A 27,970-nucleotide genomic window follows, 5' to 3' on the forward strand; every position below is an offset into this window, starting at 1 on the left:
GCAGGAGGCCCCTGGAAAAGGAAGTGAAAACGTTGAGAACGTAGTGAACGTATCTGGAGCGGAGAAGGCGAGGAAGAGAGAAGGCATTAAGGGGAAGTGACGCTCCCCTCGCTCAGGGCGGAAGTTCCCCGCCCCACCCGTAAAAATTGGGATTTGACTAAAGGCAAAAGAGGATCTTGCCCGGGTTCCCGTTGTCCACGGCTCCTCCTCCTGTTGCTGCGGGCGTGATTCCTGGGACTCAGGTATTTTCCTTTTCCTGTCCTTCTGCGGCTCAGGCTTTGGCATAGTTCTGCTGGAGTGCCGCTGGTGCTGGAGTAAGATGTAAAGAAATGAACGGGAGCAAGCAGGGAGAGAGGCGACATCTTCTTGTGCAGGGCTCAATCGTTTTAAACGCGTTGCTATCTACAGCCCTAAGTGCGATCCTTTCCGCCTGCCGTCCGCTTACCGGGACGGGAGATCAGGCCCAAGGCCAAGCTCAGAGCTCGCGTACTTTTTTTCAAATCCTGGTGTTTTAGGCCTTTACTCTCCTCGCTCTCCCCCCCCCCCCCCCAACACCCTTTTCCTACTTTGCTTACCCTCCAGTTTTGGAGGGTTAATGGTTTTCTGTCATTTTTCCTTATCCTCATCACTTTAAGTTCTCTTTGAAAACGTACTTGATCTGGAGATAAATCTTTTTCCTTGTAGCTAACCTTCTTTCCCTTATAGGTTCTCAAAGTCTAATGCAGTTCCTCTGTGGGACTCACCCCTTCCCCTCTCCCGCTCCCTCCGCAGCCCCAGCCTCCCTGCAGGATCCTCCCGCGTCTCTGCAGCCTTTCAGTATCCTGGAAACCGAGATTGCAAAGATTTTAAGTTGCTGTTGAAGTTCTTGGCATCTTGGTCCTAAGAGAATTCTGCCCTGTAGAATTAGAGTTGATAATAGACGTTTCTTTGTTTTAGGCGAACTGTGAATTTGGTGAGCATTTTTTTCTTCTTGTAATTAAACTTAAGCGGAAACAATTGAAGAGCTGGAGTGCCTAGTGTGAGGCTGAGTTCTTCGGAGTGTGGAAGAAAATATTTTGGGGAAGGAATAATACAGTTACTTTTGAATGACCCAGTGAGAAAAGTCTGTTATCATTTTAAGTCTACAATTTATGCACTTAAAATGCAAGTGTACCTACCCTGTTTTGTACCACACGAGATGTCTCTTAAATACTTTAATACTGAATGACTGCTTGAAATACTTTCCAGTCTTCTCTTTGTATTTTTTCTTATTTTTTTTTTTTTTTGTTTTGCGGTACGCGGGCCTCTCACTATTGTGGCCTCTCCTGTTGCGGAGCACAGGCTCCGGACGCGCAGACTCAGCGGCCATGGCTCATGGGCCCAGCCGCTCCGCGGCATGTGGGATCTTCCCGGACCAGGGCACGAGCCCGTGTCCCCTGCATCGGCAGGCGGACTCTCAACCACTGCGCCACCAGGGAGGCCCTAAATACTTTTTTAAGTCTTAGCATACCAAACCACTTTATAAATAATTTTTTCTGGATAATGGAAGTTCAAAAATAACTTCTGGGTGTTGTCTTAAAGCACAATTTGATTATTATAGGTTTCTTTTCTTTTTTCTTTTTCCCCTTTCTTTTGGGAGTAGAGTAAATGTAAATGGGGCTTGTGTGAACAAGCATCCTTCTGTTTTAAGTTCTAGGTTGTTACTTTGATTTTAATTAGTCATTTTGGTGTTTAAATGAATCTGCCTGAATTTGGTTTAACTACAAAAAAAATTTTTTTTTTAATATTAGGGGAAGGGGAAGGGGCAGAGGAGTGAAAACCAAGAGATGATTTTAGAAGTTGTCAGTGAGAAGGAATGTCTAGTTCTCATATTACCAACGTAAGAAGTTCAAATTTATACTTTCACTCATGTATGCTCAGACTTCAGGAACTCAATTCAGACTTAACTAAAAGAATGATGTACACATCAGAATGCACACATTAGAATGCCAGTTTATGTTGGAATAGAAGATAACCCTTTCCAGTAATAAGAATTTTCAGGTTGAAAATCCAGTGCACTCTTTGCTTTATGCAAGAACTTAGGAAGTTGTGTGATAATCATGGAACAAAGAAAAGTGAACTTAGAAAGTCCTGAATTATATATCATCATCAAAATTATGGTAGAAGCTTAAGAATTACCCCTTCTCAATATAAAGAATACTTTTTCAAGGGGCTTGGATACTTAAATCAACTAGTTATATCCTTTTCCTTGGAACAAAGTACGATGAGTTTTCATTTTGACCCTTTTTCTCAGGGCCCTGTAGATCACTGTGTTATAGATTGCAGTCTATTTTATATCTGTTACCTTTAATTTCCTTGATGAAGACTTGGAAGATGAATTAGTCTTCATCGTGGATGGGACCAGGAAATGGGACCTTATCAGCATCCCATATCTTACTATCTTTTAGAGTTATTTTGTGGAAAATAAATCTCATCTAATGTATAGTCTATTTATTTCTATTATGAAGCAGATTTTTAAAAAATCTTATTCTTGAATTCTAGGAATTGTGTACTGACTAGAAAAGTCTTTTATATTTAACCGTATAGAGAGGTAGGATAAACATTTTTTAATCAAATTCCAGAGCATTGGAATACACTATTAGGTGTATTAATAGTACACCTCTGAAGGTTGAAAGGGAGTAATTAAGACTACATTGAAAATAGCAAATTCAGATAAAAGAAGTTAAAATAATAATTTCAAGATAATTTCAGTAAGTTCAAGAAAGTTTGCTTAAATTAATGGGTTAGTTAGTTAAATTAAGGAATGTTTCTGATACATACCTTAATTTTTTGAGCTGAACTTAAGGTAAACACAATTGCCCTAAAAGCATCCTTTATTTCCACAGTCAGAATAAAATAGTCATTGGTTGGATGAACCACTATAGTTTTTTCCTTGTTCTTACTCAAATTTTACAGACGTCCAGGAATATTGGAAACTAGTTTGAATTCTGTAAACTGTTAAGAATTTTGTATAGTTTAAGAAGTTATTGTGAAGAATTGCTATGAAAATGAAAGGTGCTATTAACATTAACAAGTAATTATAATTACACTATTATTTGAGTGTTTGCTGTGTGCCATACACTTTGCTGGGTACTTAATGAATATTAACTCATTGAATCCTCACAACAATTTTTTGAGGTTACTTCATCTACATTTGTACTGTGGCACGTTTTGTGGGTGTTTGCATCAGAAAGTAATTACTCAAATTAGTCAATTTAGCTATTTGCTTAGAGCTTTGGAAAACTTTTGATGGGGGAGAGTGTTGAAACTGTAGGATAAAATTAGATTTTTCCATCATTAATCACTCATATCTATTATTATGTATTATTTGATTATATGTATTTTAATCTTCCTCTTTGGGTTTATGTTCTGAACCCTTTTGGTTTCTTGTTTGAGTCACAACTTTAATAAGGTTAAGAAATTATGAACTTATTTTTATACATGTAGGATTAAACAGTTTTTCTTGATGTGTATCAGTGTTATATTTCATTTACTTAGGTTTATGCTCCAAATCCATTGTGCATTTCTGAGTCAAAACGCTACTTTTAAACAAACAAAAAAAATTTGTTGCATTTTAAGCACGAATCTGTTTAACAGGATTTCACATTTTTTGTAACCAGTTTTTCAGTAGATGGGTTAATTATGTAACTTAGAGCTTTTACTGGATGTAGTAATGGCTTTGGGGACTTGCTTTCTTCTGTGTTATTTTGGAATGTATGATATAATGACTCGTATTATAACAGGCTTCTAATTTTACTTTTGTTTCTCTAGATATAATGAAAGTCAATCTCAGAGAAAAGGAAAATATGCCAACTTGTTCCATAGGCTCACTGTCAAAATTATTATGCCATCATTAGTTGAATTCTTCTGTGAGGAAAATTGAACTGTGGGAAAGAAATTTAAACAATTCTTATTTCTCTTGACCATTTATTTGCTCTCTTTGTAGCAGATAATTGCCTCCCAGCTGATTTCAGCACCACCGTTTTGTAGCTTAGGTGTCAATTAAGTATAATAACTCACAACTTGACCTTTAATAGCTTGGTTTCAGAATCTAAAAATTGTGAAGCTGCTGTAGACTATGGAATGTTTGATTTTATTTTAAATTTGTCTAATGTTATCTTTATATTGTGGATATTTATGTAATAAGAATGTGATTAGAAGTGAAGTACAATGCTATTACCTTTTTAAAATTTTCAAATGGATACCATTTATTCAATTTTGACTAATCAATCCAGTTACCTGGATTTAGAGTAGTCCTAAGTATTTGTTTTATGGCACCAAAATTAAAAACAAAAAAGTATGGCAGTGATGTGGGGGAAGAAGAATCAATCCTACTATTATATAAATAACAGAAGGGAATGATTGTACATGGACCTCTTTATTTCATTTTAAAGCTCTGATGTATTCTTGTATCTGATCTACATAGTGTGTGTGTATATTTTATAATATATGTATATGATCTGTCGTTTTTGGGTTTCTGTTCTGTACCTTTTTAGTTTCTTGTTTGAGTTAAAACTTGAATAAGATTAAGAAATTATGAGTTTATAAGTGAGGCAGTATTAACATAGTATTTAAGAACTCTGGAGACAGAGTGCAAAGGTTTAAATCTTGCCTTGGGCTTAATTTCTCTGTGCCTCAGATTTCTTCATCTGTTATATGGGAATAATAATAATAACAGTGCCTATCTCATGGTGTTACTCTGAGGATAAATGGAGTTAATACATGTAAAAAGCTTAGAACAGTAGCTGGTACATTATGGCAATCAAAGATATTCTAGATGCTCTTTATAGAATAATTAGTCTTATCAGGAGTAGCAACAATTATAAATTGGTTAAGTAAATATTTTAAGCAGGTCAGCACTGATCAGCATTGTAATTTTTTTTAATGTAATATGTAAGGAACATTGTTCTAAGGTTAAGAAAACATTATAGTCCCAGTAACGTCTTAACTAATTGTGTGATCTTGTTAATTCATCTAAACTCTCTGAACTTCAGGTTCTTCATCTGTAAGTCTTATGTGAAGTTTAGTGCCATATATTTTTTTCTTTCTTTTTTCCTGTACAAAATCTCATAAACATGCAAATGTAGAATAATGTAATGAACGCTTATGTACCTATCACCCAGCTTCAGCAGGTATCAACTCATGACATCATATCCATTTCTATCCAGTCTCTCATCCTATATTAATTTGAAGCCAGTCCCTGACATCATTTTATCCACCGATATTTCAGTATGTATTTGTAAAAGATAAAAGCTCTTAAAAACAAAACTATGGTATCACTGTTCAACAACAAAGAATAAAATAACAGTGATTAGTTAATATAATCAATAATACAGTCAGTGTACAAAATTCCCAGTTGTCTCCTAAATGTTGTGTGTGTATGTATATTATATGTGTTTGCACGCACCTCTATGGGCACAGGTTGTATTTGGTTGATAATGTCTTTTACGTTTATAGTAATCTGTAGGTTCGTTTTCATCCTATTTCTCTCCATTTGTTTGTTGAAGCCGTCTACGTTATTTATTCCATAAAATTTCTCACAGTCAGGATGTTTTTGCTGATTGCATCCTTCTGTTATAGTTTAACATGCTTTTCCTGTTTTCTTTATGTCTTATAAATTAATAGTTGGATCTAGTCTATTGACTACATGTTTGATTTTGGAGGGTGTGTGTGTGTGTGGTGAGTGGTAGTATGCAAAATATTTATAGGTGGTGTTATGATCTTCCATCAGAAGACCCTGATGTCTGGTTGTCTCTGTTTTTGTGACGTTAGCAGCCCTTCATAATCAATGCCTACCTCCATTAATTCATTAAGATTGTAAAATGGTGATACTCTGTCATTCCTTCTTTAATAACTGGAGTACTTTTATAAAGAAAAACTTACCCTCATCTATTTGGTAACCCAGTGGTACAGTTACAGGAAAGGCATGATAAATGCTTGATTCTTTCCCCTTATTTGCTAGGTTTCAAATAATGAGTTGATTCATTAGCATCCTCCAGTGGTGATCACTTTTTAAAAATTATTGTAATTTTATTATCATTATAAACTCATGGATTTAAGCATGTCTGCTGTGTTTTAATCAATTGCAGTTACTATAATTGATGATCAGTTTGTCCCATCTCTTTGACTAATGAGAGCCTATTCAGTTTGGCTCCTAAGTTTTTTATGACCTTAGTCGTCATTGATAGCTTTATTGCTACCTAGTATGTAAAGATTCCAAATTTATGGTGACATTTTCTGCCCCAGTTCTGGAATCAGCCATTTTTCCAAGGAGTTATGTTCCCTTGGAGGGAAACAATATTTAGGGACCACATCTGGTGCTAGGAGTGCTCTTTGCTACTGGGTTGGTCATAATTTCTAGTCCTTTTCAGTAGACAGAGCTAGGAAATACAATTTTTTTCTTAATATACATTTTATACATTTGTATATCTCATATATGTACATATGGTATGTACATATGTATTAGTGTATATAATGTTGTTTCTATATATATTTATTCTGATATTTTAAATTCAAAATCAGACTACAAGGTTTATATTTAATGTCTCAGTCTTACATCTTTCTCTTCTTCCATATTGAGAATCCCAGATCACAAATGACTCTAGGGACGATAGAATTAGAAATGTCACATAATTATGCATTGTGGCAATGCACAGTAACAGTTTCAGTACACAAATAACACTCTCACCAACAATGTGATTACTGAAAGTGGTGTAAAAATTTTTAGGGCATACCCCACTACGGATGGACTATCAAATTACTGTTTTAAAGTTATTTGGAATGGTATGGTTAGGCTACTAACTAGATGAACATTGGGTTCCTTTGCTTCCTTTTATTTTCAAGTTTCTTATGGATTGTGTTTTTAAGGTTTAATTTTACTTTATAATTGTGTAAAATAATTCCCTAATTCCACAGTCAAATCTATAAATGGGGTATGTTCGAAGATGTGTAGCTTCCATCTCTATCCCCTCCACTCCTTTTCTCTCCCTTCTCTGCTAGGTAACCTTTTAAAAAAATATACTATGTAATATTTCCTTTTTTAAAAAAAAAAGTAGGTATGTATATTTGTAACCTCCTCTTTCTTAGATAAATAGTGACATACTGTACACACATTTCTCTTCCTTCCTTGGATCAGGGAGATCCTGCAGAGTAGTATATGCAGAGATTCCTCATTTCTATTCACAGCTGCATAGTACTACATTGTGTGGATGTGCCATAGGTTTTTTCAGCCATTCTTTGGTTGGTGGGCATTAGAGTTGTAAAATTCTTGGTCAGTTGCCTCTTGGTTTCTCAAGTATGAAAGTACAAAAGCATAAGGTATTATTCTTTTGCTTGTACAAATAGACCTACAATTATTACTGTATGCATTTGTCTGTATATATTTTTTGCCAGTGTATTTTTTGGATAAATTCTTAGAAGTAGGATTGTTGGATCAAAGGGTAAATGCAAATGTAATTTTGCTAAACTTACCAAATTTATCTCCAGAAGTCTGTATCATTCAGCATTCCCACAAGGATGTATGAGTGTGCCTCTTTCTTACAGCCTCACCAAGAGTATATTGTCAGGAGAGAATTGTTATCTCCATATAGTTTTAATTCATTTGATTATAACTGAAGTTGAGTGATTTTTCATATACTTAAGAACCATTTGTATTTAACCATCTGTTCATTTCTTCAGCCTAATTTTTCTATAGGGCTAGAGTATTTTAGGAATGTTTTATTTATTGCTGATACATCTTTTATATATATTGTAATTTTTTCTCAATCTCATTTATATTTTGTTCTTTGCTTATGATTTTTTTAGCTATTCAAATTTTTTAATGTAATTAATTTGATCTACTTTTTCACTTATTGCCCCTGGGTTTTGTACCATAGTTAGGAAACTGTTCTCTAATCTCAAGTTATAGAGGAATTCACTCCATTTTATTCTAATACTTGCGTGATTCCATTTTTTACATTTATACCTTTGATCCATAAGGAATTTATCCTGGCATAGATATGTGGAAGGGATCTGATTTTATCTATTTTCCTGAGGCTCAGTTATCCCAACATGTTTATTTAAAAGTCCCTCTTTTCCTCACTGATTTTGAGATGCTGCCTTTATCATAAACTAAATTTGCATATATTAAATTATCTATTTCTGTATTTTCTATTTTTCACCATTGATTTGTTTCTCCAAACCAAACATTCTATTTAATCCACAACAAATTTTACAGATGAGAAAGTTCAAGTTTAGAATAAGTAATTTGCCCAAAGTCTACAGCTATTAAGTAGTCAAATGTTGACTTGAACCCACTAATCTCTCTGGCCCTAAAATTCACACTTTTCCTCACTGTTCTTTTCTGTTTTCTATGGTACGTGTTCTTCATTCTGCACAAGGTTGTTATTGAGATAAATGAAACTGCCAGTGTAAAACTGACAAAGGTTAGGTTTTTTTTTTTTTTTTTTTTTTTTTTTTTGCAGTATGCGGGCCTCTCACTGTTGTGGCCTCTCCCGTTGCGGGGCACAGGCTCCGGATGCGCAGGCCCAGCGGCCGTGGCTCACGGGCTTAGTTGCTCCGCGGCATGTGGGATCTTCCCGGACCAGGGCACGAACCCGTGTCTCCTGCATCGGCAGGCGGATTCTCAACCACTGCGCCACCAGGGAAGCCCAAAGGTTAGGTTTTGAAGATTAGGAATTATTGCTTCTGTGAGTTATTTTTAGCCATTTATGGGTAAATAACTAAAAACCAAGTATAGTCACAGTTGTAATTCATAATTTTGAAGGAGTAGCAGTTATAATTTGCCATAATTTTTAAGCAGTTACACTTGTGCTGGAAATATGTTAACCAATTCTCAAACATTAGCATGCATAAAAATACTAATGCATTCTTAAAACAGATTGCTGCCCCGTCCTTAGTTTCTTATTCCTTAGATGTGTGGTTGAGCTCAAGAATTTGCATTTCTATCAGGTCCTAGGTGATGCTGATGCTGTTGGTGCAAGGATCCTATTTGGAGAACCATTGTTTTAAAGCTCTCTCTTTTTAAAGTTCTGTGAATTTCTCTTAAGTCAGATTTCTTGAGAGAGAAAAGGAGTCAAATTTAAAATGTTAAGAATGATGTTATGGCAAACCTCCAATGTAATTCATTTTAAGTTCCCTATATTTACCTTGCCCTTTTAAAGTTCTTAGTTCAAATTGTTTTTGTTATATGTTAAGAGTATAATCTCTTAAACTTTATTCTCAATACTTCTTAAAGGGATTAAACATCATGTCATTTGAATCCAGTACAATGATAGAAATATGTGCGGGTTTTCTTTTATGAAGTCATCTTTACCAGTATCCTTCTTGAGTAGTTTTTAAACCTTTGATCATTTTTATTATTTTGGGGGTAATAGGAAAGTGAGATAAAGGAAAAATACTACAGAGGGTATAAGTGTAGGGGAATAGCTTCATCCTGGCATTCTGGTGACCTTGCATGTGTCCACATAGGCCAAAGCTTGGACTGTGGGACTGAAGCTTATCTGAGTCTTGGAACACCTTGCAATTCTCCTGGAACATTAGATGATGGGTGGTCTTTAAGGAGCTGCTGCAAGGCCATCTCTGACCTACCTCTCTGTCACCCCTGGGAGTCTGCCGTGAGACAGTTTCTCTTTACCTCCCTGGTGTGATGAGGTATGGGATTTTGATGTCCTGCTGTCCCGCAGAATAGAGCTCCAGAATATAAAACTGCTGCTGCCGTAGTTTGGGTTCTTCACAACTTGTATTGCTGCCATCCAGCCCCTTTTGTTTCTGTGTTGTCCTTTTTAGATGTGGGACGGGGATCCAGGGAGCTTAGTCTTCTTTCACTGTCTGTAAGTAATAAACTGTCTAAATTTAAAAGTGTCTCGCTGTATCTTTTCTGGTCAAATTAGTCAGGTTTTGGCCTTGCCCTGTTTGTATTTATTCATTTGATGGTAAGTAAGCTTTGTTCGGTTCTCGGTGAGTGTGGAAGGGAGTCACATAGGTTTAGCTGGCAAAAAACGAGTCTTCTTAAGGAAGATAATGATAATAATAAATAGCACCTAATGATTATTGAGTGCTATGTGTGCCATTTTGTCTGTGCTTTACAGATGAGAAAACTGAGACTTTAAGATCACTTTCCCAAGGTCACATAGCTATTAAATAGTAAAAACAATATTGTAACCCTAGGAACCTGATTCCAGAGCCCAGTCTCTTAAAATTATACCAGCCTGCATATCTGGATATGTGTCATATATACACACAAACATATGTTCTTTTAATGTGTTGCATGTGTACATATATGTGTGTGTATGTATATTTACAAATCAATATTATAGTATGCTTTTATATCATGTTGATGGTAATTTACCAGTCCTGAATTGGATATACAAAAATTAGTATAAAGATCTATTACTGTATGATTTCTATTTATACTAAAAATGAATCTAACCAATAACTCATTAACTTGATTTGAGAATCAACAGTTCTTCAATACTTTGTGTGGTCCAAGATGTCCACTGACATCTTGTACAAAGATGGTACTTGGTACAAAGTAGATTTCTTACCCAGTAGTAAGAGATGGTACAACATAGAAAGCAGAATACCTCTTAAGCAAACAACGTAAAAAAAAATCACTAGTAATAAGATAACTTATTAATAAGATATTTATCACAAGCTTACTAAGTGATAGGTACTATTCTAAGCATAAATGCATTTAATCCTCAACAATTTATATGCATAAATGCATTTCATCCTCAAAACAATCCTATATTATTGTATTATTACTGAGTAACTTTCACCCCTTTGGTTTTTCACATAACTCTCAGATTTTCTTTTTTTTCTTCAGACTCAACACCCATAAGAAGTCTTGAATTTCTTCTCAGGTCTTTTACTTTGTTTAGATCTCTTTTAAAGGATGGTACTCCAAATCTGTATTCCAGATGTGGTCTGACATTTGCAGAGCCAAGTGGAATGTCTCCTCTCTAGTTCTGTATATTATAGTTCTATTAATGCACCTTAAACCTCCATAAGATTAGTGTGCTAAAGTATTGCTAAAATTAAAATCCCCAAACCCTTTAAACACATCCTGTGGATGAGTCTTCTCTCTTTTTCTGTACTTGTATAGTTGTTTTGGAATCTACTATAGAATCTTAACATTTATCCCTCTTAAATTTCTTCTTATTAAATGTCAGGTCTTTTTGGATCCATGTTTTGTTGGCTGATGTATTTGCTGTCCTCTGCAGCTTCATATCATCTGCAAAGCTGAAGAGCCTGCCTGCAGTATCTTCATCTCGGCCTTATGGTATACCATCAGAAACCTCCCTCCAGGTGGACCTCATTTCATTAAGTAGTATACATTCTGGTGTGGTTGTCCAACCACTTGCTAATTTAGTTAACTGAACTAGCTTATATTTTTTGGTTTTGTTCTCAAAATCATAAAAGCATTATAAAATTCTTTACAAGTATCTAGTTAAACATTGTATATTTTTCTGATCTACAAGTCTTCTAAATACATCAGAAAAAAAAAGATTAATCTGTGACATGTCTTCTTGTTAACTCATGCATCCTAGTCTTAGAGATCACTAACTCCTCTTCTTAGTATTCACATATCAAACCTTTGATCGTTTGTTTTAAAGTGTTATCTGAAATTAACATTAACCTTACCAGAATGTTAGTAGAAATTACACTCTTATTTTTGAAAATAGTCTCCTGTCTGTGGCACTGGCAATGATTCAGGGATCTCATTCACAGGTTTTTTTAAATACCTTGGAACATAATTGTTTGGTCTGGGAGAGATGTGAACTTATAAGGTAGCTAGGTCTCCTTTTTTTTAAATTTACTTTTTTAAAAGACTGTTTTTTTTAGAGCAGTTTTAGGTTCACAGCAAAATTAAGAGGAAGGTACAGAGGTTTCCCATTTACACCCTTCCCCAACACATGCGTACCTTCCCCCATTATCATCGTCCACCACCACGGTGGTGCATTTGTTACAATTGATGAACTTATATTGACATGTCATTATCACCCAAAGTCCATAATTTACCATAAGGTTCATTTTTGGTGTTCTGTATTCTATGGGTTAGGACAAATATATAATGATGTATATCTACCATTATAGTATCATATAGAGTAATTTCACTGCCCTAAAGATCCTGAGTGCTGTCTCCATAGTTTTGCCTTTTCCAGAATGTCATATAATTGGAATCTTGCAGTATATAGCGTTTTCAGATTGGCTTCTTTTACTTGGTAAGACATTTTCTCCATGTCTTTTCATAGCTTGACAGCTCATTTCTTTTAGCACTGAATAATATTTCATGGTCTTGTTGTACCATAGTTTATCCATTCACCTACTGAAGGACACCTTGGTTGCTTCCAAGTATTGGCACTTCAGAATAAAGCTGCAATAAACATCCATGTGCAGGTTTTTGTGTGGACATAAATTTTCAATTCATTTGGGTAAATACCAAGGAAGGCAATTGCAGGATTGTATGGTAAGAGTATGTTTAGTTTTATAAGAAGCTAACAAAGTGTCTTCCAAAGTGGCTGGACAATTTTGCATTCCCACAGCCATGAATGAAAGTTCCTTTTGCCCTACATTCTGTCTAGCATTTGGTGTTCTCAGTATTCTGTATTTTGACCATTCTAATAGGTGTGTGGTAGTATGTCATTGTTTTAATATGCAATTCCTTCATGACACATGATCTTGAACATCTTTTCATCTGCTTACTTACCATCTGTATGTTCTCTGGTGAGGTATCTGTTAAGGTCTTTAATCCATTTTTTAATCAGATTGTTACTTGTTTAATTTTAAAAGTTCTTTTTTTATTTTGAATAACAATTCTTTATCAGTTGTGTTTTTTTGCAGATATTTTCAACCACTGTGTGGCTTGTCTTCTCATTCTCTTGACATTGTTTTTCCCAAAGTAGAAGTTTTTGTGTGGTTTTTTGTTTTGTTTTGTTTTATAGAGACATCCAACTTATCATTCTTTCTTGTGTGGATTGTGCCTTTGGTGTCTTATCTAAAAAAAAAATCATTGCCATACCCAGGGTCATCTAGAATTTACTCCTGTGTTATCTTCTAAGTGTTCTATGGTTTTGCATTTTACATTTAGGTCTGTGATCCATTTTGAGTTAATTTTTGTGAAGGATATAAGTAAGGTCTGTGTTTAGATTCATTTTTTACTTTACATTCCAGCACCATTTATTGAAAAGGCTATCTTTTCTCCATCGTATTACCTTTCCTGCTTTGTTAAAAATCAATTCACTGTATTTATGAGGATCTGTTCTTAGACTCTCTATTCTGTTCCATTGGTCTATTTGTCTGTGCTTTCACCAGTGCCGCACTGTCTTGCTTACTACAGCTTTATAATAATGCTTGAATTTGAGTAGTGTCAGTTGTTCAACTTTATTCTTCTTTTTCAATATTGAGTTGGCTATTCTGGGTCTTTTGCCTCCCCGTAAAAACTTTAGAATCAGTTTGTAACATCCACAAAATAACTTGCTGGAATTTTGATTGGGATTGCATTGAATCTGTAGTGCAAGTCAGGAAGAACTGACATCTTGATAATGTTGAGTCATCTTATCCATGAATATCTCTCCATTTATTTAGCTAGTTCTTTGATTTATTAGAATTTTATAGTTTTTCTCATATAGTTCTCGTACCTAATTTTGTTAGATTTATATCTAAGTTTCAATTTTTTGGTGTTAATGTAAATGGTTATATGTTTTAAATTTCAAATGCCACTTGTTTGTTGCTGGTTTACAGAAAATTAATTGACTTTTGTATATTAACCTTGTATCTTGTGAACTTTCTATAATTGCCTGTTAGTTCTACTGTCTTGGTTTTTTTTTTTTAATTGTTCTGGATTTTCTACATAGACAGTCATGTCATCTGCCAACAAAGACAGTTTTGTTTCTTCCTTTCCAATCAATGTGCCTTGTATTTCCCTTTCTCATCTCATTGTATTAGCTAGGTGTCATTTTTCATTTCCTTCTCTTATTTTCTGTATCATTCACCTTTCCTGTTTGTTGTTCACTTTTCATCCTGAATAACATCTTCTTGTTGAATCAGACAAATGAGAGTTGAGAAGGGTATGTTTTACAAAACAGCACTTATAATTAAATTAACTGCATATAAAGGAATTGAGTACTTAAATGTTTATAGACTTTCAGATGAAGTTAATTTTGAACTAGCCTTTTGAAAATTTGAATTGGATGAAAAGAACATGGGAGAGGAGAAAGTTTATAGGCAAAATCTGGCAAATGTAAGAAAATATTTATATACAGCTGTGGTAATTACATGAGCTTTATTGGAATGAAAAGGTCATTATGGAAAGAATGGGAAATAGTAAAAGTGGGGATCATGAGAAGAGAATGAGACTTAAGTGCTGTATTCATAGCACTTCGAGTTGTGTGGAACTTTAAACTTTACAGAAAATTTTCATGTAACCTTCTGAGATAGGTGGGAGGTATTCTTATTTTATGGATGAAAAAATTAATACTTAGATTAAGAAATGTACCAATTCCATATAATAGTATATGACCCAGTTAGAACTAAAACTTATTATATTTCCAAGGTCTCTGTTCTTCACTGATACTGTTACATTTCTGTTGCCTCACCATAGTACCCTGTACATATAACTCTTACAGTTTGTTATATGTTCCTGTGCATTATCTAATTTGATCCTCAGAAACCTAGTGAGATATATATAGTTCAGGTATTATTATGATCTCACTTTACAGATAAGGAAAATGAAGATAAGGTAAAGTTAATGATGTAAAGTAGCTAGGACTACTTTCTTAATTAATCCTGTCACGTATTTGCTATATCTACTTGCTTTCCTGTTGTTCATTTTTCTCTTTTCAGTCTAGATGTTAACTTTTTCCATTAAACTGAGGCTAAAAGAAGTTAAACAAGTTTAAGAGGTCAGCACTATAGTAAGTAAAAAGAACAGACCCAGATCTAAACACGTACCTTCTGGTTGCTGTTTTCTTACCAATATTCTGTTCTGGAATAAAGTACCTACTGGAAGACCAACAAGTTTCTTGAGACTTGTCTGTACCCTGATTGAGAATTATTCTGTTAGATGTGTGCAGGATTAGTTGGAGAGATCAGAAGCGGAGGCTGGTGATATCAGCTATAATGTGGTCATGTTAACAAAATTTGTTAATGGACATAAAATTCAAATGAAACAGGTGTGAAATGATGATGTTCTTAATGAAGATAAAAGTTTTAATATTTGGGTATTTGCACTTAAAAATGCACAGGAATGAAGTGCTATACTCTCCCAGTCCTACCAACATTTATATTATTTAATAATGTTCAGAATTTTTAAGTTTATTTGATAATTCTTTTAAAATAGGAACCAAATTTTCTGCTTTTAAAAATTATCCCCATTACTTGTGTTTGAGGTATGAATGACACAGGAAAGAAACAGTTCATACTGTGTAGATGTCTTATATTCCTTTCATCTATTCTAAGCAACTGCTATGAGCCATTCTGAAGTATCCATGTGTTGATTTCTTATGGCTGCTATAACAAATTACCACAAACTCAGTTGCTTAAAATAACAGAACTTTATTCTCTCACAGTTAAGGAGACCAAGAGTCTGAAATTATTATCACTGGGCTGAAATTAAGGTGTAGGCAGGGCTCTGTGCCCTCTGGAGGTTCTAGGGAAGACTGTGTTCCTTCTTCCAGCTTCTGGTGGCTGCCAATGTTGATTGGTTTGTGGCTGCATCAGTCCAATCTCTGCTTCTGTGGTCAGATTACCTTCTCTTCTTCTGTCTGTGTCAAATCTCCTCTGCCTTCTTATAAGGTACATGTGATTGCACTTAGGGCCCAACTAGATAAACCAGGATAATCTCCCCATTTCAAAATCCTTAATCATATCTGCACAGTCTCTTTTTTTTGCCATAAAAGTACCATTCAAAGTTTCCAGGGATTAGGATGCGGATGTCTTTTGGGGGAGCAATTATTCAACCTACCCCAGTCCTTATTGCCTCTCACTTTTTCTTCTTCTTTTCTTTCTAGTCTCTTTTCTTCACTTCTATTTTTAATCTTGTTCATCTTTCAGAAGCACGGAGTGTGCTTAATATCTATAATAAAGGAGTTGAATGATTGTTAACTTCCCTTATAACTCTAAAAGCCTCTGTCTTGTATTTAGTATTTAAAAAACAACAAACATGCATATAACAAATCTCATTTATTTTGTGCTACCTGTAAAAGTAATCATTTGCAAGATTATTTTGAAATAACTATTCATGCTTTTTGTTTTTCTGTAGATGGACCACACATCCCCGACCTACATGCTTGCTAACTTAACCCACTTACATTCTGAACAACTTCTACAGGGCCTGAATCTTCTTCGTCAACATCACGAACTCTGTGACATCATCCTTCGAGTAGGTGATGTTAAAATCCATGCTCACAAAGTGGTACTTGCCAGCATCAGCCCATATTTCAAAGCTATGTTTACTGGAAACCTTTCTGAAAAAGAGAACAGTGAGGTTGAGTTTCAGTGCATTGATGAAACTGCTCTCCAGGCCATTGTGGAATATGCCTATACAGGGACTGTTTTTATTTCACAGGACACAGTTGAATCTCTCCTTCCAGCAGCAAACCTACTGCAGGTAAAACTTGTCCTTAAAGAATGTTGTGCATTTCTTGAAAGCCAACTTGATCCTGGTAATTGTATTGGAATTTCTCGCTTTGCAGAGACATACGGTTGTCATGACCTTTATTTGGCAGCCACTAAATACATATGCCAGAATTTTGAAGCAGTTTGCCAGACTGAAGAGTTTTTTGAGCTTACGCATGCTGATTTGGATGAAATTGTTTCCAATGACTGTTTGAATGTAGCTACTGAAGAGACTGTTTTTTATGCACTTGAGTCTTGGATCAAGTATGATGTCCAAGAACGCCAGAAATACTTAGCACAGCTACTTAACAGTGTACGATTACCATTGCTGAGTGTTAAGTTTCTCACTAGATTATATGAAGCAAATCATCTTATTCGTGATGATCGCACTTGTAAACATCTTTTGAATGAAGCTCTGAAGTACCACTTTATGCCTGAACACAGACTCTCTCATCAGACAGTCTTGATGACACGACCTCGCTGTGCTCCCAAAGTACTTTGTGCAGTAGGAGGAAAATCTGGACTGTTTGCCTGTTTGGATAGGTAAATAGAAGGCTTTTAAAGCATTGATGCTAATAGATTTTATACTCCTAAAATTTGCTAATTTATTATATTTTAAAAATAGTTTGATTTTCCTGTTTATTTGCTTCTTTTTGTTGTTTTCTTTTTAAATCACTTACCTGATTATTTTAATCACATTGTCATCCATTCTCTACAACAGTCTCAATTTTAAACACCTCTCCTCCCTCCCAGTGCACAAATTTTATCCATCCTGGTTATTCATGAACTTTTCTTCCATTTTATGCCCTTTTTTCCTTTGTGAAATCATTTACATCTTTATATGAGTCAGACCAGGTCAGAGGGGATTTATTATTGCTAGCTATATCAAAAAATGCTGAAGAGGAGAGCTAGGAATTTGTGATGAGAGCAGATTGGGACAAGAATATGTTTGAATGAATACAGTTAATCAAAGTAACCACCAAGAAAATAAAAAACAGGATATTCATATAAATCATGGACTTTACATGCAATTTATTTGCTTCAGTGTAAATATTTTTTTAACAACAGTAGTAAAAAGTGCTTTCTTTTCTGATAACTTAGAGTAGGAGTTGTCAGACTTTTTCTATAAAGAGCCAAATAGTAAATATTTTAAATTTTGTCGTCGTAATATGGTCTCTGTTGTAACTACCCAAGACTTCCATTGTAGTGCAAGAGCAGCCATAGATAATACATAAACAAATGAGCGTGGCTGTGTTCCAGTAAAACTGTATTTACAAAAGTAGCTGGTGGGCTGAATTTGGCCCATGGCCATCATTGATTTAGAGCATTCTACAAGTAACTTTTTTTGTTTGTTTGTTTAATTTTTATTTTATATTGGAGTATAGTTGTTTAACAATGTTGTGTTGTACAAATAACTTTTTTTTTTTTTTTTTTTTTTTGCGGGCCTCTCACTGTTGTGGCCTCTCCCGTTGCGGAGCACAGGCTCCGGACGCACAGGCTCAGTGGCCATGGCTCACGGGCCCAGCCGCTTCGCAGCATGTGGGATCTTCCCGGACCGGGGCACGAACCCGCGTCCCCTGCATGGGCAGGCGGACTCTCAACCACTGCGCCACCAAGGAAGCCCCTACACATAACTTTTATACATTGAAAATATAGCTGGATGTTACCTTCCTTTTCCCTTAAATGGGATTGCTTTATGAAAACTTTTGTGTTTATTTCTTTAATATTTAATATTCTAAATATTAGAATAAATATTAGAATATTTAATATTCTAAAATATTTCGAAACATTTGCTAGATTGCATTTCTTTCCTCCAATAGGAGGAAACTGTTGATGTTTTATCAATGTCAATTGATATGTCCTTTATCTTTTAAAAAGTCTCAGTGTAGGGCTTCCCTGGTGGCGCAGTGGTTGAGAATCTGCCTGCCGATGCAGGGGACACGGGTTCTTGCCCCGATCCGGGAAGATCCCACATGCCACGGAGCGGCTGGGCTCGTGAGCCATGGCTGCTGAGCCTGCGCATCCGGAGCCTGTGCTCCACAATGGGAGAGGCCACAACAGTGAGAGGCTATTATATGTGCCCCAGTATATAGTTAGGTTTTACACATTTTTATGTAAATGCAGTAGTACCATGTATATTCTTCAGAGATGTGTTTTATCATTGAGCAGTAAGTTTATGAAATTGAGATTACATGAGGAAATAATTCATTTAGTTTCATTGGCGTATGGTATTATAGTAGATGGACATAATACAACATTTTCTTTCTACTGTGAATATGATGACTGAAAATTAATTGAAATGTTTCACATACACAGAAAAGTCCACAAATTCCAAGTGTACAGCTCAATGAATTATCACAAAGCAAACATTACAAACCATTTCAAGAAAAGAACATGAATAACACCCAGAAACCAACCTTAAGGTCCCTCCCTGGTGTAAGATTCATCGCTGTTATATGTAGTTGTAGTTTGTTCATTTTCATTGCTGTATAGTATTTTCTTATATGATATGCACAATTTACTTATCCATTTTATGGTTGATGAAAAATTTGGATTGTTTCCAGTTTTCAACTATTACAAATAATGCTACTGTGAACACTGTTGTACATATACATATGTGTGCATTTCTCTTGGGTGCATATCTAAGAATGGAATTGCTTGGTCATGGGGTGGGTATACCACATCTTACTTATCCATTCTCCTTTTGATAGATGACTGTGTTGAGCTGCTGTAAACCTTTCTCTATTTGTGTTCTTTTGCAAAACTGGCTGTAATAGGCATTCAGTAGAGTAGATACACAGGAATGAAATTGCTGTGTCAGAGCATACGTGTATCTTCAGTTTTGCCAGATATTGTTTATGGGCCATTTTGATATTTTAAATTTAATTTTTTCTGCTTATTCTTTAGTGTGGAGATGTACTTTCCTCAGAATGACTCTTGGATTGGTTTGGCACCCCTAAACATTCCTCGCTATGAATTTGGAATATGCGTTTTAGACCAAAAAGTGTATGTTATAGGTGGTATTGAAACTAACGTACGTCCTGGCATCACTATCAGAAAACATGAAAATTCAGTCGAATGCTGGAATCCTGATACAAATACCTGGACTTCTCTTGAGAGAATGAATGAGAGCCGAAGTACCCTTGGAGTAGTGGTACTTGCAGGAGAACTTTATGCTTTAGGTGGTTATGATGGACAATCTTATTTACAATCTGTAGAGAAGTATATTCCCAAAGTAAGAAAGTGGCAACCTGTGGCACCAATGACTACAACAAGAAGTTGTTTTGCCGCAGCTGTGTTGGATGGAATGATATATGCCATTGGTGGGTATGGTCCTGCCCACATGAACAGGTACTTAATCAAGTTGTATAGGCTTGTAGATTTTTTTAAGTATCATTAACAATGATTTCTGGATTTTCAACGATTTGTGTATATGAATGAACTTCCCTTTTTAATTTTTAAAGTAATATTGATAGATATTTGGGAAACTTAAACTGCTCCACAAGTATAATTGTAATTGTTTTACATGGAGATTTAATACAAACCTAAAAATCAAATCCCTTTTATTAAATTTTACATTCATCCATTCACTATAAATGGACTAGATTTTAGAATTCAGAAATCTGAAAATAAGATGAAGTTAGATAACTTTAGATTTTGGGTGGTGTATGTATGTATACATATGTGTGTCTGTGTGTGTATGGATGGATGATCTGTTACTACATTGTTTAATAGCATACAAAAGTGGAAAATGTAATTTCAATATGCTTATACAATATTATAACACATCATAAACTTTAAGCCTTATTTAAATATTCCATTCTGGATTCTTATTCTGTAATCATACATGTATCATTATGTATGTGAGCTGTGCTGAAATTTAAATGTGAGATTTCTGTATTTTATAGTATTCTCTGAATAAAGGAGAAATATATATATGAGAAAAACAAAAGCATAAAGTGCTTATATGGAAAATTAATCATAATTCTCAACCTTTTTGAAAGTCGATCTTCCAAAGATTTTATCTCTAATAGTATTTTATCTCTAATATGGTATGTGTTTTATTTATTGTGAGCATTTTAATAAAAGAGAGTATATGGTGGTTTGTTAACAGGCTGAGAAAGTAATGACACAACAGCATTTCATCTATAAATTTTATTTCTGTGTAGGCTAAATTTTTCTCCCTTTTTATTGCTCCTTTAGTTGGAGGAAAAGTATTTGGGACCCAAACATGCATTTCTATTTTTTGAAAAGCTGCTAGCAGAAATTTCTAAGATAAAAGCTTAAGTACTTTAATTTTGAGATAATGCTCTTGAAGTTTAAGTTCTTCTTACAGTTTTTCACAGGATTTTTCTTGTCTAGTGATTTTGCTCTAACGGTTTTTATCCTGGTGTCCTTTCAGAAATAGTTGTAGTTTAGTCTTCTAGTCTAGTCTAGTCTAGTCCCTATTCTGAACTTACGCTCAAATGCTTTAGGCTTTCTTGAGAAGTTAGGTTAGGACCAGAACAAGCTTAACCAACTTGCCTTTGCACCCCTTCAGGGAAAGTGTAGGCTTAAAGCCCTTCTGGGATTTTCCAGGAAAGCTTATTTGGAAATTCTGATTTGATGTGAATTTCCATAATGCAACAGACTTTAAGGCTTACAGACTTAAAGTCCATAAGGCATACAGACTTTATTTAAATCCGTGAATTCTCATAAATTACTCTGATTATTATAATCATTATAATAATCATTATTATGATTAGCCAGTTTGTGTTATGAAGTATGTAGTGTTTGCTTTACAGTTAGTCACCAGGAATTCACCTATAAGAAAAAAATTCCTCTTCTTTCCTTCTCTTCATCTTCCCTTTTCCTTAGGTGTATGGAAAATCCTTAGTATCTTTAGGAACCGTCTATATTCAGTTTGTGATTTTCAGAGTCCTTTCACATGCATACTCATTGGACTTTATTCTAACATGAATCCTTGAGGTTACATTATTCCCATGTTACAGGAAATGACTTATCCAGGAATACACAAATCCAAAGTGGTAGATCTAGGTATGTAATATTAGTACTTGAACCCAGATTTTCTGACTTCAAATGCTACATGCTTTTAATACACCTTGCTGCTTGTACAATATAATAGAGTAGGGTATGGCTCTTATTGCACCAGTCTACAAGGTAAGCTTTTATCCCTGTGATTTTATCAGCAAAATCTGAACATTTAGGACAAACTACTCTTGTTTTATATCTGTCCGTTTGCACTTTTAAAACTCTGGTAGGTTTTAGTTGCTTTAGTAGGAAGAGTGACACAAAGGATATGTGAATTAATTCTTTCTTTTATGAATATTTGCAGTGTGGAGCGTTATGATCCAAGTAAAGACTCCTGGGAGATGGTTGCATCTATGGCAGATAAAAGGATTCACTTTGGTGTGGGTGTCATGCTAGGTTTTATTTTTGTGGTGGGTGGACATAATGGTGTTTCACATTTGTCAAGCATTGAAAGATATGACCCTCATCAAAATCAGTGGACTGTGTGTAGACCAATGAAAGAACCCAGAACAGGTAATAATAACATACCAATTTCTAAACATATAGGACAATATTTTTTATAGTGATGTTCTTGAAATAGTAGTTTCTTGGGATATAACAGTAAGAATATTATTACTTGTCCAGGAAAAACTCTTTTTGTGATAAACTTGACTGACAACTTGATTAGACAAAACTATATAGATTTTTTTACTGTGATTTTAATATGCCAATGTGCATATTGTTATTTTTTAAACTTCTACAACACATCTTGAGAAATGCTGATAATAGAAAGTATCTTATAGAAGCTTTTTGTGTCCATGTAACAAATGTAATTGTTCTATGTGTTACACACACATGCACACACACCCAAGATCCTAGGGTGGTTCTATTTTGTTTTTTATTGTACATCAGCAGTCTGTATGTTACTTTCAAATGTTCTCTCCTCCTAAAGGGGTATAGTTATAGTTGATCTAGAAAGGGTTGGGTTTCAGGTTTCATAAAGAAAAACAAATACAACTTTGAGGAAAAGAAGAAATTATCCTTAAACCCAAACTCAAATCACATTATTTTAAAAGGAACATTTTAAGTTACTGGTGGAAATGCTTTAGGAGTATTCATTGCATTTGTGATTAAAGAAACTCCTCAAAAATAAACATAGGAAGGAAATTGAAAGGCTTGTTTACTAGAATTAGTTTCTGTGGTACCATTGAGAAGGAAAACCATAAAACAATGAAAATGTGAAATATTTGGGTAGCCGTGTTCTTTTTAGAACTATATATATATAAAGTAAAATTTTAAAGCATACATTATATAGTTTATATATATATATATTTAAAAATTTAACACATTTGAAAACAAAAATTAATGATTTTTGAAAAATATAAATATAAATTGAGAAGAAAGCATATGGGAAGATATATACTACATTCTTAATAATATTTAACTGTGGTGGAGAGAGGGAGAGTAGGATTGAGGAGGAGAGATGAAGGAAGACTTCAGCTCTTTTATATACTAAGGGATGTTTTTCCGGTAAGCACATATTGCTATATTGCTTGTATAATTAATAATAGATTATTGAAATGTATTTTAAGAAAACATTTAAATACAAATTTAATTTAGTGTGAAGTCTGTTTCATGGTTAACATTTTTTTCCCCTATTTTTACCCACCTTTCCTAGGAGTTGGTGCTGCAGTAATTGATAACTACCTTTATGTAGTGGGTGGTCACTCAGGGTCTTCCTATCTGAATACCGTGCAGAAATATGACCCTATCTCAGATACATGGCTGGATTCAGCTGGCATGATATACTGTCGCTGCAATTTTGGATTAACTGCACTTTGACAAGTGTGGACTTGTGGAAATAGCGTAGTGATGAACCTTGTGCTGCATGAAAGGATGCCCAGTTTTCTGAAGCCCAAAAGCTACATTACTTTCTTTTTAACTTGAAATGGCATGAAGACTCAAAGTTTTGTTGGGTACTTTGAACTGACAAGTAGCTTTGGTTGCTCTTGATTATACAGTGAATCGATAATCCAAGAAAAAAAAAAAGGAAAGATCTTGCCAATTGAATTGTGCACTTTTTTTCCTAATACTGGGATAGAATAGTTTTATGTTCATAAGTGTACATGTGGAGAAAACCTTGCTGCTTTTTTAAAAAAAATTTAGCTTTCTTCCTTCTTGTTCTGCACCGTTTTTTACCAGGATGAGAGATACTTAGATGCTGGAGTATACTGAGTGACTAGACAAGAGTGCTGATACTATCTGTTGGATATAAATTCATATGCTTCACATTTTAAACAAACAAAGGGCTGCTTTTTTTTTTCTGGTACTTTTAAGGGTTGTAAATTACATGCCATACTGAGTCACCTGGATATTCTTACTGCTAAATGGCTTTAGGGCTGGGGATGTAATAAGTTTGCAAGATAAATGCATTTACTGTCATGATTTCGGGTCCTATTTTAAGCACTCAGATACTTACTGTGTATGCCTTTTTTATATGGGCAGGTTAATGCTGGATGAATTTAGTTACCCATCTATGGTATGCTAAGCATGGATAGAAAGAGTTAAGCATATCAGTTTCAATTTTTTTTTAGTAGTCCAGCAGGCTTCCCAGTGTTGATGTAAATATTTGATAAATGTTTAGTACCACCCTTAGTGCACATTGAGTTTTTTCATATATGCTTACAATCATTTTAGCTTTTTTAAGACTTTTGTTTGCTTTTTCAAAGTATTCAGATATAAAAATGGTGCTAACTGTAGGATCTGTAACAAGGCTATACCAGTGTTCTTTTGGATGTTAAATATGAGATATGCATGACATGTTTTGATAGTATTTTTCATTTTTACTGGCTTGGTTCATTTGTGCTTATTAAAAATGTTAGTGTTTATAGTAATATTTACATCCAAAAAACATTCAAATGGCCTGTTATGCTTTTCATGGTTCCTGAATAGTGATTTAAAGAAAGATACATTTTATCTTCTTTCTTCTTGTGCTAGATGTTATATGCCCTTCTTAAAAACAGAAATATATGCATTAAATATAAAGCACTAGGCAGTTAAGCATTATTTTGTACATTTCTTAGGTAACTGAATATTTTAAAGTTATTGAGGAAAACTGGAACTTGATGTTTACTTGAGTACTGGTTCTAAATTCAGTTCCACTTTGACTAAATAAACGATCTTTTAAAGCAAAATTGTTTGCTTTACCCAAGTGACAGCTTATTTAAAAGAACTGGTTAATTCATTTTGTTTTGCATGTTTTAGTAAATGTCTCTTAATCTTGAATACATTACTTTGCATTTTATTAGGATGTTGGTACTTGTATTTTTGGTACTGTAGTCATTTTGTTTTCCTTCTCTTGATTTTTTCTTTCTCTTTTCTTTTTTTTTTAACTGCCCGCTATCTCTTTATAGTCTCTACAAAACTATATTTGTTTCCTAAGAAAAAGTTCATATTGCATTCTTAAGTGCCATAATGTTCAGAACTATTGTTAAGAAGCCATTTGTAATTATAAAACATAGGTTCATTTCTTAGCATATATGTTATTTCTTGAAAACTATTTATAGCCAGGCAATTTTCAGTTTTCCTTGTTCTTCCATAAACTGCCAGTTGTAGACTTAAATATATACTGCAAAACTGTGTGAACTCATCTTTAGACATATAAGTAGTTTCATGCTTTATGAATATTTGCACAGATTATAAAACCTTGCAAGTGATTTTTAGTCTCTTTCTAATTAAGAACTCAACAGGAGCTACTAATAAAATTGACAGGCTGAATATTTTCTATGTTGCTTGTTTGAATAACTTAATGATATATAGCAATAACTTTTTAATTGATTTGAATAAATCTGTTGAATAGAAACAAGGTGCACTATTGTGATTGGCCTAGACTTTATTTAAAGAAAGCAATTTATATAGATTCCATCACATACTTAATTTTAAATCCCCATCTCAATTTTCTTTGTTTATATCAATCAGAAAAATTGTTATTCTTGATAACATTAACAATGTTAATTAATTATTAAATACATCCTATTACACTGTTTTTAAGCCCCTCTCCCCAGAAGATAAGGGAATTTGAAAGACTATAGAAATTTATTTTAATTGTAAACAGATCTATACTATACATTTTATTTTCACAATGTTTTCCTCACATATCATCCCCACTATCAAATTAGTATAAAATATATAATCGTTTGCTAAATTAGACCAAAGACATAAGTTGATCATTGTTTTGGAAGAATCTAAATTTCATCTCAGTGAAGACTAAATGTGAAACATTTGGGGCAGTAGTAAGAGCAATATACTAGAAAACAAATTATGAAACCCTGTAAAAGGAAGAGAAAAAAAACCCCCAAATTTAGAAATACTTATTTTAGGTTTGCTAAACCTACTTAATTGTGCATAAGAACAAGAGGTATTATGACTTTTGTCATATAACCAGAGGTATGATAACTTTACAATAGAGCCTTCTCGTTCAGCTTGTGAGAAGTTTCATCATGAATACTTTGCTGACAAATTGTGAATTTAAAGCCACATTTCTAGTGTTAAAATGGTTCAAAATGTTTGATTATAAATTCCCAGGTTTAAAGATTTTAGAAATAATTTTATATACTCAGGCAAGGAGGAGAAAGCTATTTAAGATTGCCCAGAACTATTTTGGAAAAAAGTAAAAGTGGGAAATAGAAATTAATTTAATCATTTAGAAGATAATTGCCTTTTATAATTATGTTATGAAGACTTAATCTGTTAGAAATGTTTGGCTATTTAATATTTGTTAAATATAGTAATAGAACTCAAGTGATTTTTTAATGTAACCCAAAGGATAGTTATATAAGTTCCATATGTTATTGCTAATACTGTTTTAAACATGAATGAATATTACATTTTAGGACATGGTATCAAAGTAATAAGAGAATGGCATTAGGTTTTGAAAAATTATTTTGATAACGTGACAAATATGGAGGGTCTACTATATGAGATACTGTGCTAGGTCCTATGGGGGCTAGAAATATAAATAAGATATAGCCTTTTCACCCAAAGAGTAAAATATAGTAAGGGAGACCTGTACCCAAATAACTATTATGGTAAAGTGTGAATCTAATTCCTTATTTCCGACATCATGAAAAGTGATTGGAGATCCAATTTATGTATAAACATTTGTGTCCTCTAGTGTCCAATTAGGTTTTATTGACATGAAAGAGAATTATTTAAAAGCTAATATTTATAGAACTCCAACTTTCCTAAAATTGGATAATATATTTTCTAGTAGAAAAACAGAATTATAGAAACTTAAAAAAAATATTATGTTATCGAGGCTCTGGCTAACATTGAAGGAAATATATGTAAATATAATGCTGTTCGTTTTCAGTTTTGGTGTTTGATTTCTGGTATTGTCACCGAAGTGCTCATTTTCAGGAAAATCAGATTCTACAATAAATACACTGCTTAAAGTTCAATAAACTTGTGATAACCTCTATAACCTCTGTAGTTTGAAAGTTAATAACTTATAAAGATGTCACATGTCAAGTTAACATCCAGTTCTACTTCTTAACCTTTTTTTTTTCTTTGTAAGACAGCACTTTAGTTAGACATGATTTAATTAGATACAATTATTCTGTGGCTGGATGTTCATTAGATTTTCACTTACAGTCAGTATTGATTCACATTTGAAGAGTGAGGAATACAGTAAGTTTTAAATACTGCAGGTTTACAGGTTTTCTTACTGGTGTGAATATGGAGTCAAAAATCCAGTTTACATCTCTGCAGAGAGAAAAATTGTTATCCATATCTTTTTATTTTATACATATTTAACTAGAGATAATTTATTGTTAATTTTGTCAAGTTATCATGTATTAAGTCCCATTTATTTTAAAATCCTAAGCAAAAAGTTCCAAGTTTGCCTTAAAAACAAGTGAAATTAAAGAACTGGATGATAATGCCTATATTTTTGCCTTATGAATTGTGCTGTATCATAAACCAGAGATGGTTTTGATTTTAACAGGATTTTGAAATTTTGTAGATGTAGAGTACTAATATCTGTACTCTTGCAAAGAATGTGATCTAGTTGTGGATTATGTTAATGTTTAAGTGTTTTTGTATATGTATTTTACCTCTGAATATGTATCTTTTTAGCATCAGGGTTTTATTTTTGTTTACATAGTAAAGTGGCATTTAACTTGTTGAAGGTTGTATTTTTTTGTCTTTTATTTTTAAAGTTCTTTGTGTGTACTATTGTGGTAATGCTCTGTACTGAGTATGGTTGGATTTCATTTAATGTGAAATATTAAAAATAAATTTGAAAAACAAGACTTTGTGTGTGTCC

At 33.9% G+C, this 27,970-nt stretch overlaps 1 protein-coding gene across 2 annotated transcripts; it reads left to right on the forward strand.

The window, feature by feature from the left end:
• On the forward strand, positions 1–27,954 carry KLHL28 (kelch like family member 28). Of its 2 annotated transcripts, XM_067028510.1 has the most exons (6): positions 149–242; positions 11,190–11,325; positions 16,280–17,178; positions 19,543–19,986; positions 21,971–22,179; positions 23,324–27,954. In XM_067028510.1, exons 3-6 carry the CDS (start codon positions 16,280–16,282, stop codon positions 23,485–23,487), a joined length of 1,716 nt encoding a protein of 571 aa, XP_066884611.1. In that variant the 5' UTR covers positions 149–242; positions 11,190–11,325; the 3' UTR covers positions 23,488–27,954. The 2 variants fall into 2 exon arrangements, with proteins under 2 accessions (XP_058914945.1, XP_066884611.1); XM_059058962.2 differs by lacking the exon at positions 11,190–11,325 and having other exon boundaries at positions 1–242.
• The last annotated feature ends 16 nt before the right edge of the window (positions 27,955–27,970 follow it).

This window comes from Kogia breviceps, chromosome 3, assembly GCF_026419965.1.
Source record: "Kogia breviceps isolate mKogBre1 chromosome 3, mKogBre1 haplotype 1, whole genome shotgun sequence".
Classification (NCBI taxonomy): Eukaryota; Metazoa; Chordata; class Mammalia; order Artiodactyla; family Physeteridae; genus Kogia; species Kogia breviceps.